This window comes from Sorex araneus, chromosome 1, assembly GCF_027595985.1.
Source record: "Sorex araneus isolate mSorAra2 chromosome 1, mSorAra2.pri, whole genome shotgun sequence".
NCBI classification, from domain to species: Eukaryota; Metazoa; Chordata; class Mammalia; order Eulipotyphla; family Soricidae; genus Sorex; species Sorex araneus.
Genome location: NC_073302.1, coordinates 308,642,695 through 308,660,475, shown reverse-complemented (window position 1 = coordinate 308,660,475; position 17,781 = coordinate 308,642,695). Strand labels below are relative to the sequence as shown.

Sequence of the window (17,781 nt, the reverse complement as noted above, 5' to 3'; positions counted from 1 at the left end):
TAATTTTAGAATACAGATTCTAAAATTCTACAGAATGATAATACATATATATATATATGTCCAGTCTTCAACAAAAAATCATGATAAATATCCAACTGGTATCTTTGAAATCTCCAACTGGAAACCAAAACATGATGCAAAAAGAGAAAGTATTCTAAATTCAGACTAAACATGCTAGGAAATTTTGGAAAAAGATTAATTACAATTCAAGAATTCAAGGCCATGATAGACTCTCTTTTCCCCCTTGCTTTTTGGGCCACACCTGGCTGTGCTCAGGGCTTATTCCTGCCTTGGCACTCAGGGATCACTCCTGGTAGGGCTTGGGAGACCATCTGGGGTGCCAGGGATTGAACTCAGGGGGACCACGTGCAAGGTAAATGCCCTATCCACTGTGTTAACACTCTGCCCCCATATAAGTTCTTCTTATTTCTGCCAAATTTGGGGTGTATTTTTGGAGAATATCTTGGATATTTTAGAAAAGTAAAATTTACATGTTTACAATAAGAGATATTTAATTTTTTTTCTTCATTATATTTATTCATTTTATTATAAGTATATACTCTCTATTATAAGAAATTACTAGAATTACTCTAGTAATTCTTCATGGCTCATTGTTAATAAATTAATAGATCATCCTTATCCAATAAATGATTAGAAAAGATGTTTTGCATTAAATTGAATGCAAATATGTATATTTAGTTGCTAATTTGAGGAACTATGGCTGACTAAATTCTTACTCTGCATAAAATACAAAGTTACAAAAATGAAGGGAATTTTTGATTATATCTGTGATACCAGATAAATATATATATCCAGATAAAGACATAAATCCAACTGACAAAGTGAAAAGGGGCCATTCATGTTTTTTTCTTGCCTGAGCATTTTTGTATTAATGTTTGGTTAACCATATTAAGTGTATCATCCTGATTATATACAATGAATTTTTAACAGAGAGCATGAATTTCCTCCAATAGTTGTGACAGTCTTGTGTTACATCTTAGGGACACGTGGAAACAATCTTTGACTGCAAATTCAAACCTGATGATCCCAATATTTTAGCAACTGCTTCATTTGATGGCACCATCAAAGTTTGGGATATAAATACATTAACAGCCATATATACTTCTCCGGGTAATGAAGGAGTTATTTATTCTATTTCATGGGCTCCAGGTAAGAATTATTTTATTAAAATTGAGTGTATAATTAAATGCATTCACTAATTTTTTTCACATGAATTATCTTTTTCCTTTCAGTGCAATTTTGCTTGAAGTGACTGTACAAGTAAATTTTTTCAGCTCCATTTTTGTATGGTTTTAGGGATAGCTTATGCTGGGTGCAGGCACTTGATTTGAGTTCTTCTATGTGATGTAGCAATATTAAAATCAGCACAGTAAGGCTCGCATGGTCATGAAAAAATCTCATTTTGGGGACATTTGTATAGATGTGTTCTTTTGTTTTGTTTTGTTTTGTTTTGTTTTGCTTTTTGGGTCTCACCTGGCGATGCACAGGGGTTACTCCTGGCTTTGCACTGAGGAGTTACTCCTGGCGGTGCTCAGGATATATTTTTAAAGGTATAATGGACTGGAGCGATAGCACAGCAGATAGGGTGTTTGCCTTGCATGAGGCCAAGAGAGGTTCGATTCCTCCACCCCTCTTGGAGAGCCCAGCAAGCTACCGAGAGTGTTCCGCCCGCATGGCAGAGCCTGGCAAGCTATCCGTGGCATATTTGCTATGCCAAAAGCAGTAACAACAAGTCTCACAATGGAGACGTTACTGGTGCCCGCTCAAGTAAATTGATGAACAATGGGATGACAGTGCTACAGTGCTACCTGACAAAATTTTTCCTTGAGTTTTTCATATGAATCAAAAATAATCTACTTCCTAAACTTTTTAGTAGGTATATTTCTCTGCTGGATATCTCATGAATAATACATTCATGGAGATATTATCCATTGTAATACTTTCATTATCCATTATACATATTATCCATTATAATACATTCATGAGACTGAGAATACATTATAATAGTTTGTTATCATGTAATTCTATAGAAATTCCAAGGTTTTTCTCCATAAAAGTCAAGTAGGGGTTATAAACCAAACAAGAAATCAACAACTTTTGATAATTATCTAGCTTTGTAATAGATACATTTATTATAATATTCTTTCTCATTGACATACATTTGATAGTCTTCCCAGTAAAAAAAATGAACATTTACTTTGTGAGTCTGATCTTTCTTTTTTAAAAATGTTTTTTTTAATAAAATTTGCATTTGTGGCTAGAATTTAACATGATATTTGACAATTTGTTTCCTAAGGTGATTTAAATTGTATTGCTGGTGCCACTTCCCGAAATGGTGCTTTCATTTGGGATGTTAAAAAGGGCAAGATGATACAGCGGTTTAATGAGGTAAGACATAATTATTGCTAAATAACATAATAGCTTTAATAGTTTCTTGCTTTATAATGATTTTCTTTATTAAAACATAGTTAATTGGGGTGGAGAGTACAGAATTGGGGTGGGGTAAGTACAGCAGGTAGGACACTTGCCTGGCATGCAACTGTCCCAGGTTCAATCCCAGTTACCCCTATGGTCCCTGAGCCCTGCCAGGAGACATTCACTAGCACAGAGCTAGGAGTAAGCCCTGAGTGTGTCGCCAGGTGTCACTGAAACAAAAAAAAGTTAATCAGGGCTAGCAAACTTGAGGCCCTGAAATCTATCCTTGCTTCCACATACCCAATCACACAACTTGCTGGTTGTCTGAGTATCACTGGTGTGACTTTACTCATTCCTCCTGCACCCCCAGTATCATTGGGTGGAGCCCAAATTAATAGGGTAGTTAATACCCATGCAGTTCTGTGTTCTCAGAAAATAATCCAAGAGGACAATTCACCTGCTAAAATGAATTCTGAACAGTGTAACTTGGTGTGATGTATAGAAATTCACCCAACAGGCACAAATAGTTCAAAGAAACTGAATCATCTTCCACAATATTATTTAGGAAAATATTGAATAATTAGAAGGGTAAATTTCAGAACAATTCCCAGCTTACAAGAACTATTACTAATCAGCTCTTGACAGAGGCAAAATAATTTTATTGCTGTGAACCTAATATTTCAACTATACACTCTGCTCTTCCTGTTTGTAGTGATACAGAACATCGCTTTGCTTCTGCTTAACATTTAACTTAGCACCCCATATTTTACAGAGTTTCAGTAACATTTGGAAAACAAATGTGACCTCATTTTAGTATGTTGAATACAAATGAGGGGGAATATTATTAAAATCTCAGGTTGTCTCATTACCCTGAAATTTCATTCATTGAAAATTATTGCTGTTAAAACGGATTCAATATATAACTTGCATGAAATGTGTGTATTTGAGGCCTTGAAATCTTGTATAGTATGTATTACTTTGTTAGAGTCAGGCAGCCTTAATATTTGGGGAGGTCTCTAAAGTAATATAGCAAATATAGTATTTTGGGGAGACTCCCAAGAATGCTTAGGAGGTTGGGGGCACCCACTGTTGAGTCTTGGCCAACCCAGTGGCAGTTCATTGCAGAAGCCTGTAGGCATGGTGTCAGGTCACCCCAATGGTGCTGGGCATTTTCAAGGCCAAGCCCAGGAATAATGGCCAGGCACTGGGGATGGGATGGGGAAGGAAGCTATGAAGCCACACCCGGTGATCTCAGGGGACTCAATGATGACCAGAATCAAACCGACTGTATTATCTCTAGGCCCCAGCGAATGCAGTTTGAAGAAAATCTTACAAACTGCTAGAAAACAGTTTTGTTCCCCAATGAGGAAAATTTGGCCAAACTTCCCTCTCTCTACATAGCAACAATAGTCTCAGATAAGCAACACCCCAACCCTGCCTTCTGATCTTCCCTATCACCAGGATAACACTCATTTCCTAATACTACTGAGAGGATTAAGGAAGAAGACAAGAAGAAACCTGAAAAGGAAACCTTGACTTATTTTCAAAAACCGAATTTATCCTGAGGTGTCGCATCTGTTGATTTCTTTCTTTCTTTTTTTTTTTTTTGCTTTTTGGGTCACACCCGGAGATGCTCAGGGGTTAGTCCTGGCTCTGCACTCAGGAATCACCCCTGGCAGTGCTCAGAGGACCATATGGGATGCTGGGAATCAAACCCGGGTCGGCCGCGTGCAAGGCAAAAGCTATACCCGCTGTATTATTGCTCCAGCCCCATATCTGTTGATTTAATGTCATCTTGTCTTGGCATTTTATGACTAAAATATCTGCCCATGAGAACTAGAGGACCCCCCGCTAGTCCCAGCAGCCTTGTGTCTTAGCATCAAGGGCATGTCTTCCTTCTAGAGTTACCTCTCCCGACGTTTCATGACAGACCTGTGACCCATATCTAATGGGTTCAATCTGTGACAACCAATCGGTAGAGAACTCAGAGCTCCAGCTTGACTGAACTGTCCTACAGAGCTGCAAGGACTGTCCCTAGGGGTAAAGGAACCTAGCACAAAGCCCCCACCCCCTAAATGGAAGGAGTAAAGGAATTCTTCGCTTGCATTCATCTTTATAAATCATCACCTTAGCCTCTGTAGAGGTTAAAAACAAAAAGCAAGCTTGTGATTAAGGGAAGAAGGATTAAGCACGACTTAATTTTACCAGTAATTTAAGAAGAAAATTTGCCTTATCTATGTCCACACAATGAAATAAATTCACCCAATTTATGTCATACATCATGGTTTTGTTTCTTAAGTGTGACAGTCTGACACTTTATTACAGTGTAGCTGTCTACAACTAACCTCCCCAAAGGTCCATTAGCATCAGCTAACATGCTTAGAACAGTTCCTAGTAATGTTTAGAAGTAAATAAATCAGTAATGCTTAGATGTACATAGATAAGAGAAAAAAGCAATGCTTAGAAGTAAATAAATAAGAGAAAAAAAGAGGTGAATTACTTCTTATTGATAGGTATTTTGAATTTTTTGAAGCATGGGAAAAATGGAATATTCTGCATTGCCTGGAGTCATAAAGATTCCAAGAGAATAGCAACGTGCAGTGGTGATGGTTTCTGGTAAGTGATATGACATTAAATTACATCCATAAAAGATACAAATATATGGATATAAGATGTGTTTGGTAATACTAATGTATCATGATAGCACTGAGATTCTATTTATACAGCTCTATCAACTGTCATAGGAGTTACTTAAAAACCTGTGTAGATATGTTCTGTTGCTACAATGTGTCCATCATAAATAACACTGCAATATTATTTAAAAATAAACCTATTTGCTTTATGAATGAAAATAGTACAGAATTTTAACTGAAAGATTAAATTGCATCAAAGAAACTTCAAGGACATTTTACAAATAAGTCGTTTTTATCACATTTCCCAGGAGATGGTGTTTAGTTTTTGACAAGTTATTCAAGAGTTATCAAGTGCTGTCAAATGCTCTAGAAATTTGTTCATAAATAGTATTATTGTAGAGTCACAGGCAGCCTTTGCAAGGAGAAATAAAGTAATGCATATGATAAATGACTATTGAAGAAATCGATTAACTGCTCTCAGCTTGCGTATGTGCTTCATTGATGAGCTCATGCTATCCTGTAACTACAGGTGTGGTCATGTGACTCTAGGTGTGAACTTATGTTAAAGACACTGTGATTTCGAAGTGTAAAATGTGTCTCCTGCTGGATTATGCTACATCAAGCCCAGTTTTCTCACCCTCACTCTTTATTTCTGGGGAAAATGCAGTGGCTAAAACGAAATATCTTTATTAGGAAATAAATATTTTTCATAAGTAATATTGCTTGAATTAATGACAACATTGCCAAATTATATAATCCAAATTATATCATTTGAATTTGGGATGATAAGTACATGCGACCAACATTGTAGTTACAGTGTTTAACATACACACTTGAACTGCTAAATTTTGACTCTGGAAATGACTTTTCATTTGAAAACTACTACTCACTAAAATGACAGGTAGCAAAATAAGCAAGATGTAACTGAGTTTTTCTTATTGTTGTATAATTAATTTTTCCTTGTATGAAAATACAAGGGTACTATCTGATAAAAATTGTAACAACCACACGTTTTTAGGCATCTGCGATCACCACTCCTCAATATCTCCAGGACTTTTGATGTCCTAAAGCTGCCAAAGAGGGGCTTTTCCAAATAATTTTGAACTCTCTAATACTTTTATTTATATATGATCTATTTTAATTTCTAATGGCAGCGATAGCCTTTGCAGTATGGTAATAGGAGAGAAGGGTACTAGAGCTTCTTTTGTACTTAGAGGGTCAGGAATAAAGTGTCCTCAAACTTCTAGTTGTATTAATAAAAATATGCCATAAAACTATCTAAATAATATCAAAAATTTAAAATATAGTAAGAAATATATACTAAAATTATATAATTTGAATTTGGTATGGTAAATACAAAGACCAACATTGTCCATACGTTGTTTAAAACACAAATTTTGGACTGTTAAATTTTCCAAGTTGAAACTAAATACACACATTAGTTATATCATTGTTTTGAAACATATAACTGAAATATTTTCTCAATTAGTTTCTATAAGGTAAATTACTTAAATAAATGTTTTTCAAATTAAATTGATGTATGTATAATTATTATATGACAAATATCCTCATAGCAGCTAATAGTAGAATACTCTTAAATGTTCCTTACACTTCACACACAAGTTCTATAGCTGAAATATTTGTATTGTATATTCTGAAATGTATATCCTGAAATGGTTAATTATGAACTTTTAAAGTTGTCTCCTATTGTTATTTCAAATCTAGTTTTAATCCAAGTCCTCGAATAATTTAAGTGTTGCTTTTTTTCTTTTAACATGCCATACTAATTTCAGTATCATCCGAACAATTGATGGTAAACTGCTACACAAATACAAACATCCAGCTGCAGTTTTTGGTTGTGATTGGAGCCAAAACAACAAGTAAGTGATTGGATATAGGTGATATATGACTCCAATATTGTGTACATTTTCCCTAAAATATGATTTGGAGCATGATGTAATAAAAACATAAGCTCCAAATTCGCAACCATGTTGCCTCTTACTAGCTGCATGTTTTAGTATTTAATAATTATTTATTGAATATACAAAATGAATTGAAATTCTCCTTCTATGTGACCAACAGAATTGTTCTAAATTATTATAGTGTTAGTGTTTGGCCAGTGAAATAAAAATGAGATATTAAGACAGTATGCTTATTAGTTAAAAAAAATTTTAAATAATGCTTTTGTTCAGATTTACTATCTTTACTACCAAGTATAATATATTTTATTTGTGCTTTAAATTTTTTTCTTGGTTATTTTATATTGCAGACAGTATAACATTATATGTTTTAGATATATATAATTGAAAACCAACCTCTGTCTATACTACATTAAATTTTCTACTGGAAGTGATGTGTTCTAATTTTTGTATCCATGTCCTCTTAGCATCTCAGATAATTGAAAAATCATCCTTAACTCACAAAGGTTTATTCATAAGATATCTCTAAGTTTATAATTTGGATGTCTGTATGTACATTCTTTGAATGGCTTTATTTCCAAGATTTCATACATATGTAACATTCTAATATATACATGTACATATTTCTGTTACTTAAGGTATGTTTTTTTTCACATCCAGAAACTGTCCTGTTTTTCAGTGGGCCTTAGACAGATATAATTTTCAATTTTACATTTTTGCATGTGAGTTATAAACTGATTTACTAACTCATGTGGACTTAAACATAAATATTTAATCCATATAACAATAGTCAACAAATTGAAATTTCTGGGAGAGTTTTATTGGGTCCAACTTGTGTGCACTTCCCAGTTTATATGAATGAATAAATGTTTCTCAGTGAGAATGTTCTGGCACATACAGAATTTCCACATTTCTTCCTAGTCCTAATTTGTTTTTTCTGAACATCATTTCAATCAATACCAAGAAGGTAGAAACTGTTACTTACCTGTCACTTTGCAAAGAATAATTCAGATTATTAAAAGCTAATAGCCACATATTCATTTCTAGAGACTTCTTAATTCTGTCAGACAGTTAAGCCACCGAAAAGAATTGGGAAGCCAGGTCAGTTGGCATGCTATCACCTGAGGAACGCTGGTGGGAAGGGAGCCTTTCTAAACTTAGGCTGGGAAACATCGCTTCTCTGTAGCCCTATCACAGAAAAAAATGTTCCCAGTCAGTCAGGATGCGTAATACCTGATCGTTTGCTTAAGGTGTAAGCCAGTCTCATCAGCCACCATTGGTGGCTCTTCTTAAGATCCGACTGCCTCAAAATTTAAAATCCTAAGAAATAATTTTAACACTTTGAGTGTATAACTTTTGTTATTTTAATTTGCTGTTGATGTTATCCCAGAGACATGATAGCAACTGGCTGTGAAGACAAAAATGTCCGTGTGTATTATGTGGCAACCAGCTCTGATCAACCTTTGAAAGTGTTTAGTGGCCACACCGCCAAAGTCTTCCACGTGCGATGGTCTCCGCTGAGGGAGGGGATTCTCTGCAGTGGCTCTGACGACGGGTATGAGGACTCTTTAGGGGGTCTCATTTTCTAGTCCTTAAAATCATAAACATCATTTGTTGTAGCAAATAAACCATATTTTAAATCAATTATATTTTAAATATTTTAAGTAATATTTTATATAATAAGAAGAATTTTAAATATGTAGACTATTAGCAAGTAGCAACTTGTCTTCAACCAAATGCATTTTTTTTGGCCTTACTAAATAGTATCCTCAAAGTCATTTTTATGTCCTTACTTATTTAGCTTACTGTTGGATGTTTATTGCTATTAATAGCAACAACAGGAATAGTAAAACTAACTCTAGCCTAGTTAAATATCTCTTTCTCTCTGCTATAAAGAGGAGAAAAAAATGTACCTTGAAACATAAAATGCCTTTGTAATATACTAAGAATATCACTGTGTTCCACACCTGTGAAGAGATAGGTATTCCAACCTCATGGGACTGAACCCCAATCATGGACAACTTTGTAACTGTTTCTCTCATGGTGACTCAATAGAAAAACAAATTTTTAAAGAATGTATTAATAATTTAGACACCAATTTGAATCTTATTTTATGCATAATATTCTGTTACTGCAGTTCTGTTCGAATCTGGGATTATACTCAAGATACGTGCATAAATATTCTTAGTGGCCACACTGCACCGGTGAGGGGATTGATGTGGAATACTGAGATTCCATATCTGCTCATCTCTGGCAGCTGGGACTATACTATAAAAGCCTGGGACACTCGAGAAGGGACCTGTCTGGATACAGTGTATGACCATGGTGCAGATGTATACGGTAAATTTTTATGGATAGCTATTTCAGTATATCGACAGTGTTTATAATTTATGAGTGACACAGTGTTTTTAAAGCCTTCTTGCAGTGTTTTATTTTAAAATGAGACATTTCTCATTGAGTGCTCTGTATGGTTTTGATTGAAACATCAGAATGCACCGAAAAACTTATAGGAGATATCATCAAAATTAATAAAAGATAAGCATAATTAACTGTTGTATCTGGTTCCTGACTGCAAGTGTATTTGTGTTTCTATATGCACCATTGTGTCACATATTCCCATACAGATACTTCTATGCACAGCTTAGATTTCCTCTGTGCTTCTACTACAGGCACTAACTAACTCCAGTGGTAGGTTGAGGAGCAGAATTCTGAATGCTAAATAAAGTGATACAACATATAAATGAAGAATAGAGCCATCCCTTTACACTTGGATACTTAGGGGGAGTGTTTTATTTCTGTTTTTAATAAAACATTAAAAATGTAATATAATTAGCTGGACATGGTAAATTGTATTTCTTTTATCTGCACATCACTTTACTCATTATAGCACCCAAAGCTTAATACAAGTCAGTCAGTAGGTTCTTGGGACATTGGTGGTGGGAAGTAGACACTCGGGTGAGAGTGTGGTATTGAGACAGTGTTTGCATGAAACTGTCACTGTAGTGTAAATCATGGAAACTTCAAAAGGGAAAAAATCATTTAAAATCATTTTTAGAATATAACACCAACATACCATTTTAACCGTATTCTTTGCCCCAGTGTCTTTCCAGTTGAGATAGTGTGGTACTGAGTACTGAGGAAAATCCCATTCCCTACCATTCTGAATGGAAAGGTATTTCACTCACCATCTAATAGCATTTCTCCCACTTGCTCTTTATTACCACCTTCCCACATTACAGTATGCCTTGTTGGTATTATGATTGGCTGTCTTCTGCTTAATCAACTTAATCACTGTCACTGTATCACTGTCATCCCATTGATCGTCGATTTGCTCGAGCGGGCACTAGTAACGTCTCCATTTGTCCTAGTCCTGAGATTTTAGCAGCCTCTCTTTACTCATTCTTCCCAGTGGTACTGCATTGGAGGCTCTTTCAGGGTATGGGGAATGAGATACATCATTGTTACTTTATTTGGCATATTAAATACACCACAGAGAGCTTGCCAGGCTCTGCTGTGCGGGCAGGAGGCTCTCAGTACCTTGCCAGGTTCTCCGAGAGGGAGAACTAGGCTTTAAGAGGTCATATGGCTGCAAATGTGGCTGCGCACTTCTGGGATCTTTATTTTATAGTCTCTGAATCTTGGCCGTTGATGGGATTACAGGGCACAGGGGACAGTTTCTGGGTGTGGCTGCCAAGCTACTGGAAAATGGGGGATCTGGGTGGAGGAGGCCCAGTCCCGATCCAAGCAGGCTTGGAGATCTCAGCCCCGGGTCCTACACACCTGGATTCTTCTGCCGGTTCCTTCATGCATGAGGCTTGTCGGAACGTGTGGAGAGTGGCTTTGAGCATGGCTGTGGCTGGGTCCCGGAGGTCTTCAGCTGCCAGGGCGCTTGGCTTGGGGCGGGGAGGGAAACTCAACCCACCCTTCTCTAAGGAGCCCCAGTGAAGACAGCCAGGGACGGGTGCAAGAGACTCTGCCTTCTCTATTGGTTCTTCACGGTTTTCTGTGTCCAATGTCTTTCCGTGACATGGTCCACATTATTTGCTGGGGTCCTGCATATTCTTCATAACATCTTACTTTTTTTGCAAACCAGCTGCCGTGCTGCCCAAACCAAAGCTCCCACCCACCATCCAGGGAAATCTCACCAGCCCGGACACGGACAGGATTGTCAGATTGATAGCTCTTTCTTGATTTCGTGGGTGGTGGTGCATGGCTATTCTTAGCTGGTGGAGCAATTTGTCTGGTTAATTCCAATAATGAACAATACTCTGGCATGCTAATCAACTTAATATATTTAATATATTAATATATTCACAAATAGAAAATAGAATAAAATATTGTCACATGTTTATACTTTCAGTTAAGATAGTGACATATTTCCTCAAAATTTCAATTCTATAGTTTTAGGAGGTACATTGAAATGAAAAATCTTTAAATTTTTACAGTCAAGGGAAACATTCTCATGTTTCAAGAACTCATGAATGGTAGGCTTTGGGTGGGATCAACAACTCATGAGAAAAAGACATTAGGAAATTAGCTTCATTTCTCTTTCTCGTCTCAGTCTCAGTTTTCATAAAATTTAGGAATACAGTGAAAAATAAGTGGTCAGAAAGTAAAAAATTAAGGATTGTTTACCAAACCCAGATAATGCCATTTTAAGATAGGGTATTATCATTCTGTGAATCTTTCTTCCTGTTGTCTATAACCTCATCTTCTAAGCTGATAAAGAACTAAACTAAAAAAAAATGTTTTTTCACTATTGCTTCAGTTCAAATAGGCTTATTCTTTCCACCAGGGTTAACCTGTCATCCCAGCCGCCCGTTCACAATGGCATCTTGCTCCCGTGATTCCACAGTGAGACTCTGGTCGTTAACACCTTTAATTACGCCTATATATATAAATATTCTGGCAGACAGATCTTGGGATGAAATCTTCGGGAACACTGGTACTGAAAATGCACGTCTTATATTTTCCTTCACATGCTCCTTTTCTCCGTGATCTTTTCTCACTGACTTTTGTTAATTCTCCAGATTATGCTATTGAACAAGGTACGCCTCCTCTGCTGTGTGGTAAAGTGTCAAGAGATATTAAACAAGAAATAGAGAAGTTAACCGGTAATTCTCGAGTGAAGAAACTAAGGTGGTTTTCAGAATGTTTATCAGTGAGTATTACAAGAATTAAACATGAACGTTTTCCTCTTAGCCAAATGAATCATTATACCACTGTCATCTTACTACTTACTTACATGCCTCGTCCCAATTCACAAGTCACTCTGACCATAATCTCCATCTCCATCATCATCATCATCATCATCATCATCATCATCATCACCATCATCATCATCATCATCATCATCATCCCGTTGATTGTTGAATTTCTTGAGTGCTCAGTAACGTCTCCATTCATCCTAGCCCTTAGATTTTAGAAGCCTCTCTTTACTCGTCCTTTCTAGTGGTGCCAAATTGGAGGCTCTTTCAGGGTCTAGGGAATGAGACCCATTGGAAACCAAAAAACATTAAGTGGCATAAATTATTTTAATAATTCCATTGTTAATTTTTACTACTGATTTTTTAAAATTTATTTTTATTTTATTATTTTTTTTTGCTTTTTGGGTCACACCCGGCGATGCACAGGGGTAACTCCTGGTTTTGCACTCAGGAATTACTCCTGGTGGTGCTCAGGGGACCATATGGGATGCTGGGAATCGAACCTGGGTTGGCTGCATGCAAGGCAAACGCTCTACCCGCTATGCTATCACTCCAGCCCCACTACTGATTTTTAACTTTAAATATACCTATGCCGTAGTTTTGAAGTAACAATCTTCTCTAAGGTGTGTATTCATTAAATCTGTGTCTCTTCAGCCTCCAGGCGTCAGTGGCAATTTATGGAATTTAGTTGCTGTAATCAAAGGGCAAGACGATAGCTTACTTCCTCATAATTACCGTAAAGGAATAATGCATTTGAAACATCTGATTAAATTTAGAACTGTAAGTATGTAGTTTGATGTCCTCAAAAAAAATTTTTTTTTTTTTCCCTTTTTTTTTTTTTTTTTTTTTTTTTTATTTTATTTATTTTTTTTTAATTTATTTATTTTTAATTAGAGAATCACCGTGAGGGTACAGTTACAGATTTATACACTTTTGTGCTTATATTTCCCTCATACAAAGTTCGGGAACCCATTCCTTCACCAGTGCCCATTTTCCACCACCCGTAAACCCAGTGTCCCTCCCACCCTCCCCAATCCCATCTCCCCCCCACCCCACCCTGCCACTGTGGCAAGGCATTCCCTTCTGTTTTCTCTCTCTAATTAGCTGTTGTGGTTTGCAATAAAGGTGTTGAGTGGCCGCTGTGCTCAGTCTCTAGCCCTCATTCAGCCCGCAACTCTCTTCCCCCACATGGCCTTCGACTACAATGTAGTTGGTGATCGCTTCTCTGAGTTGACCTTTCCCCGGAACGTGAGGCCAGCCTCGAAGCCATGGAGTCAACCTCCTGGTACTTATTTCTACAGTTCTTGGGTGTTAGTCTCCCACTCTGTTATTCTATATACCATAGATGAGTGCAATCTTTCTATGTCTGTCTCTCTCTATCTGACTCATTTCACTCAGCATGAAACTTCAAAAAAAATTTTTAAGTGCCTTTTCTCTATTAAAATAATTTTTTAAGTTTTCATGATTAAAGTTAGTAGAGTTAAATTGAGTAAACACCAGAGAAATAAACCTTAAGTAAATTCCAATCCAGAAATTTGGACTTCCATAGGTTTTCACGGGTTGAATCTCATAAAAATTTGTCAATGATCTCTTGAAACTACTTGAAATGCTTTATTTTCCCCCTATTTTCAGGCAATTGTGACATATGCACCACTCTGGTTTTACTCTCAGAGGGCTTGCCGACTATATTCTGGGTTTTTTATTACCACATTCTACCCCGCATTGATTTGGGGTGGGCTCAGAGCCATAATCAGGCTCTGTTCCTGCTTTATGCTCAGGAGTGACCCCTGCTTGTGTCCAACGGACCATGTGCTGTGCCTTGACTGAACGGGAATTGGCTCTACTGCAGCGCAAGTGCCTTAAACCCTCTCACTAGCTCTCCAGCCCCTCGTTCTTAATGAATTTCTCTACAAAACGGTTATTTTCCTTATGCCTGGAGTCTTACGCAGTACCAACCTTTCCGCAGACCAGAGAAAAGAAATAGCTTCTATGTTCGCCCTGAACGATCAATGGTTTGGGGCTGGAACAATAGCACAGTGGGTAGGGTGTTTGCCTTGCACACAGCCAACCTGGGTTCAGTTCTCAGCATCCTATATGGTCCCCTTAGCATCGCCAGGAGTAATTCCTAAGTGCATGAGCCAGGAGTAACTCCTGAGTACCGCCAGGTGTGACCCAAAAAGCATCATCACTGTCATCCCGTTGTTCATCGATTTACTCGAGTGAACGCCAATAACGCCTGCATTCATCCCAGCCCTGAGATTTTAGCAGCCTCTCCTTACTTGTTTTGCCCAATGATTGGGGGCTCTTTCAGGGTCAGGGAAAGGAGACCTGTTATTGTTACTGTTTTTGGTATGTCGAATACGTCACAGGGAGCTTGCCAGGCTCTGCCGTGTGGGAGGGATACTCTCGTAGCTTGCTGGGCTCTCCAAGAGGGATGGAGGAATCGAACCTGGGTCAGCCATGTGCAAGGCAAGCACCCTACCTGACCCAAAAATAAAAAATAAATAAATAAAAAAAGAAAGAAAGAAAGATCCATGGATAACTTTTAGAATCTGAAGAAATTTGTGCCAGGATTTTAAAAAATGATGGTTTTAAGAAATGTACTCTCTTTTTCCTTTCATTTGTTTTGTTTGGGGGTCATACCCAGTGGTACTCAGGATTTATGCCTGACTCTCTGCTCAGAGATAACTTTTTTTTTTCTTTTTGGGCTACACCCAGTGATGCACAGGGGTTACTCCTGGCTTTGCACTCAGGAATTACTCCTGGCATTGTTCGGGGGACCATATGGGATGCTAGGAATTGAACCCAGGTCGGCCGCATGCAAGGCAAATGCCCTACCCATTGTACTATCACTCCAGTACCTCAGGAATCACTTCTGACAGTGCTCAGAAGTGACTATTTTAATAGTGGCATTAAAATTTAATAGCATTCTACTTAATCTTAATTATAAGGCAAGCACCTTACCCTCTGTTCTAGAAGGTACTGGGGATCTACCCTGGGTTGGCTATATAAAAGGCAAGAGCCCTGCACATTTTACTATCTCTCTGGCCCTCAAAACTTACTTTCATAAAGAAGTACTCTAATCACCAACTGAACGCATAATGATTTATAAATATTTCTTGGAATCCATATAAAGCTGTTGCCAGGCAATTTTTAAGAGTTAGACACTAATTTATTTTCACTCAAGACCTTTTGGTATCTTTTTCACTACTTCTTTACTCTTTGTTACTCATTACCTTATGGCTCCTGTACTGTGTTTCCACAATACCAGAGAGTTTTGAGTATATGGGATTCAATGTCACCCCCTCTTCCCCATCCTTACCAAAATATTATGTTTAAAGAACTTTCATAGTTTATTAATAGTAGTAATTTGTAAGAATATTTAATTTTCAGCATCGCATACAGTTAACGTATGTGCAAGGCTTTCCTGATCATCTGCTATGGCCCTTGTATAACAAAATTTAGGAAAATCCATTTTCTTTTAAACCAGTCTGAAGCCCAAGAGCTAACCACCGTCAAGATGTCTAAATTTGGTGGCGGCATCGGCGCCCCAACTAAAGAGGAAAGACTGAAGGAAGCTGCTGAAATACACTTGAGGCTGGGACAAATTCAGAGATATTGCGAGCTTATGATTGAACTGGGAGAGGTAATGTGAATTTTTATCTATTTATTTGGTGTTGGGGGTGGGGGGTCACACCTGGCTCTGCTCAGGATTTACTCCTGGCTCTGCACTCAGGAATCACTCCTAACGTGCTCTGGGGACCATATGGGATGTCGGGCAGCTAACACGATCAGCGGTCCCCTTACCCGCTCTGCTGTCTCTCCAGCCCTGATGACGTGACTTTAATTATAAAGTAGTCTAAGTATTTGATTTGTGCTAGATTTGAAACTTGTTCGATTTCCAGGTCTAACTGTTGCCAACAGATATCGGGAATATATATTAGACTATAAGAGATTTCCAGGCAAGTGGCATCAGCAATTTCTTGTGAACTGCTAAGCACCTATTTTCTATCCCAAATCTATAAAATCAGAAATACTGGGGCTAGCTTGGTACCTGTATTTCAAATCATAACTCCCAAAAGGACAGAGAGAGTAAGAGGGAATGTGCCTGCCACAGAGGCAGGGGGTGGGAAGAGGGATACATGGAACATTGGCGGTGGAAAATGGGCACTGGTGGAAGGATGGATACTTGAACATTGTTTGACTGAAACACAATCATGAAAGCTTGTAAGTCTGGGGAAAAAAAGAAATTAAAGATTGTTTTGTAAATTGGATTAAAAAAAAGAAATACTGGGGCTAGAACCCTACGATCTGTGCTTTTATACTCCCTCCAGGATATTCTCATGCATGCAAAAGTTTGAAAACCCTTGCCACAGGCTAGAAGCTGTGATTCTTTTAAAAATCATTATGCTGGCTAGTTTAACCATAGGGAATTCCACTTGCTAACACTATTTCTCATGAATAAATTCCACACTGGCTAGAAGAAAGGTTTCCATTGAGGATCATCTGTTAAAAGATACTCTTAAGGCATATTCTGGTTTTTATAAGGACTGAATCATAATAACAAAATTTACCAAAAGTAGGTTAGGGTGAATCTATGCTTTTAAAATAATTCTACATGGTGGTATCTTTTGAGAGATGGGTACTAAACAAAATGGAACAAAATTGCAGAGAGAATTCTGATAGATGCTGGTTACTTGTATATATTCAGTAATTGAAAAATTTAAGTTTTTCTTTTTTCTGCATCTATACTTTAGTTCAAAAGGGTTTTTTTGCACCACTGTAAAGTTTAGATGCACATGAACTCATTTTATAGATTGAATAAGTACTTTCAAAAACACTAGGATGGATAATTTTATGATTCCAAAATATGATGTTAAGAACACACCGATACTATGAAGGAAAAGTAATCTCTAACTTACATTAAAATACGTCATACTTAAATTTAACTTCCCCTTTAATTTTCCCATCCATTAGAGACAATGAGTTACTGCTTGACCTAGAATAATAGAACATGTGATTTAATAAGCAATGATACAGCATTGCAGACTAAAAAGTAATATAGGAATAATGTAAAATTTTTACTTGCAAAGAAGTAAGGGTTTGAGGTAAGCGTTACTATTTTAAAGAACATCAGAATTCTAGGAGAGGCCAGGGATGTGCATCCCTAGACTGCATACCTGACACTCCACATGCCCCTTCAAACACGTTGAGCCAGAGAGAGAGAGCATAGGTGATAAGCTTGTGACTGTCCCAAGTGCATTTTCCAGCACTACATCGGGTCTCTGAGCACTTCAGAAGTGAGACCTGAGCACGGAGCCAGGAGGAAGGTGTTAGCATTACGAGGTATGGCCCCCAAATCAAACAAGTCAAGGAGGAAAGGAATAAACACATTCTAATAGTACATTCTTTCTTTGTGCATATAAAATTTAAAGTCACTTTGAGTTAGAATGTAAGGTAAATCTACTTTAATTAGGTAACATATAAAGAACTTTGTGAATATATTGTTCTGTAGTTTCATCAGTGAATTTAATGTCCAGAAAGATATGCTTGTAATGTTTTAGAAATATGATTATCCTTACAATT

General features: G+C 37.3%; 1 protein-coding gene across 4 annotated transcripts in view; it reads left to right on the top strand.

Moving 5' to 3' along the window:
- Positions 1-17,781, top strand: part of WDR17 (WD repeat domain 17) — an 88,213-nt gene that overhangs the window by 45,208 nt on the left and 25,224 nt on the right. For all 4 annotated transcript variants that reach the window (XM_055123599.1, XM_055123598.1, XM_055123601.1 and 1 more), the window contains 10 exons: positions 1,002-1,170; positions 2,318-2,409; positions 4,970-5,052; positions 6,863-6,949; positions 8,379-8,543; positions 9,126-9,328; positions 11,784-11,933; positions 12,019-12,149; positions 12,850-12,975; positions 15,686-15,841. In XM_055123599.1, the coding sequence (XP_054979574.1) occupies positions 1,002-1,170; positions 2,318-2,409; positions 4,970-5,052; positions 6,863-6,949; positions 8,379-8,543; positions 9,126-9,328; positions 11,784-11,933; positions 12,019-12,149; positions 12,850-12,975; positions 15,686-15,841 (1,362 nt within the window). The remainder of the gene's footprint in view (positions 1-1,001; positions 1,171-2,317; positions 2,410-4,969; positions 5,053-6,862; positions 6,950-8,378; positions 8,544-9,125; positions 9,329-11,783; positions 11,934-12,018; positions 12,150-12,849; positions 12,976-15,685; positions 15,842-17,781) is intronic.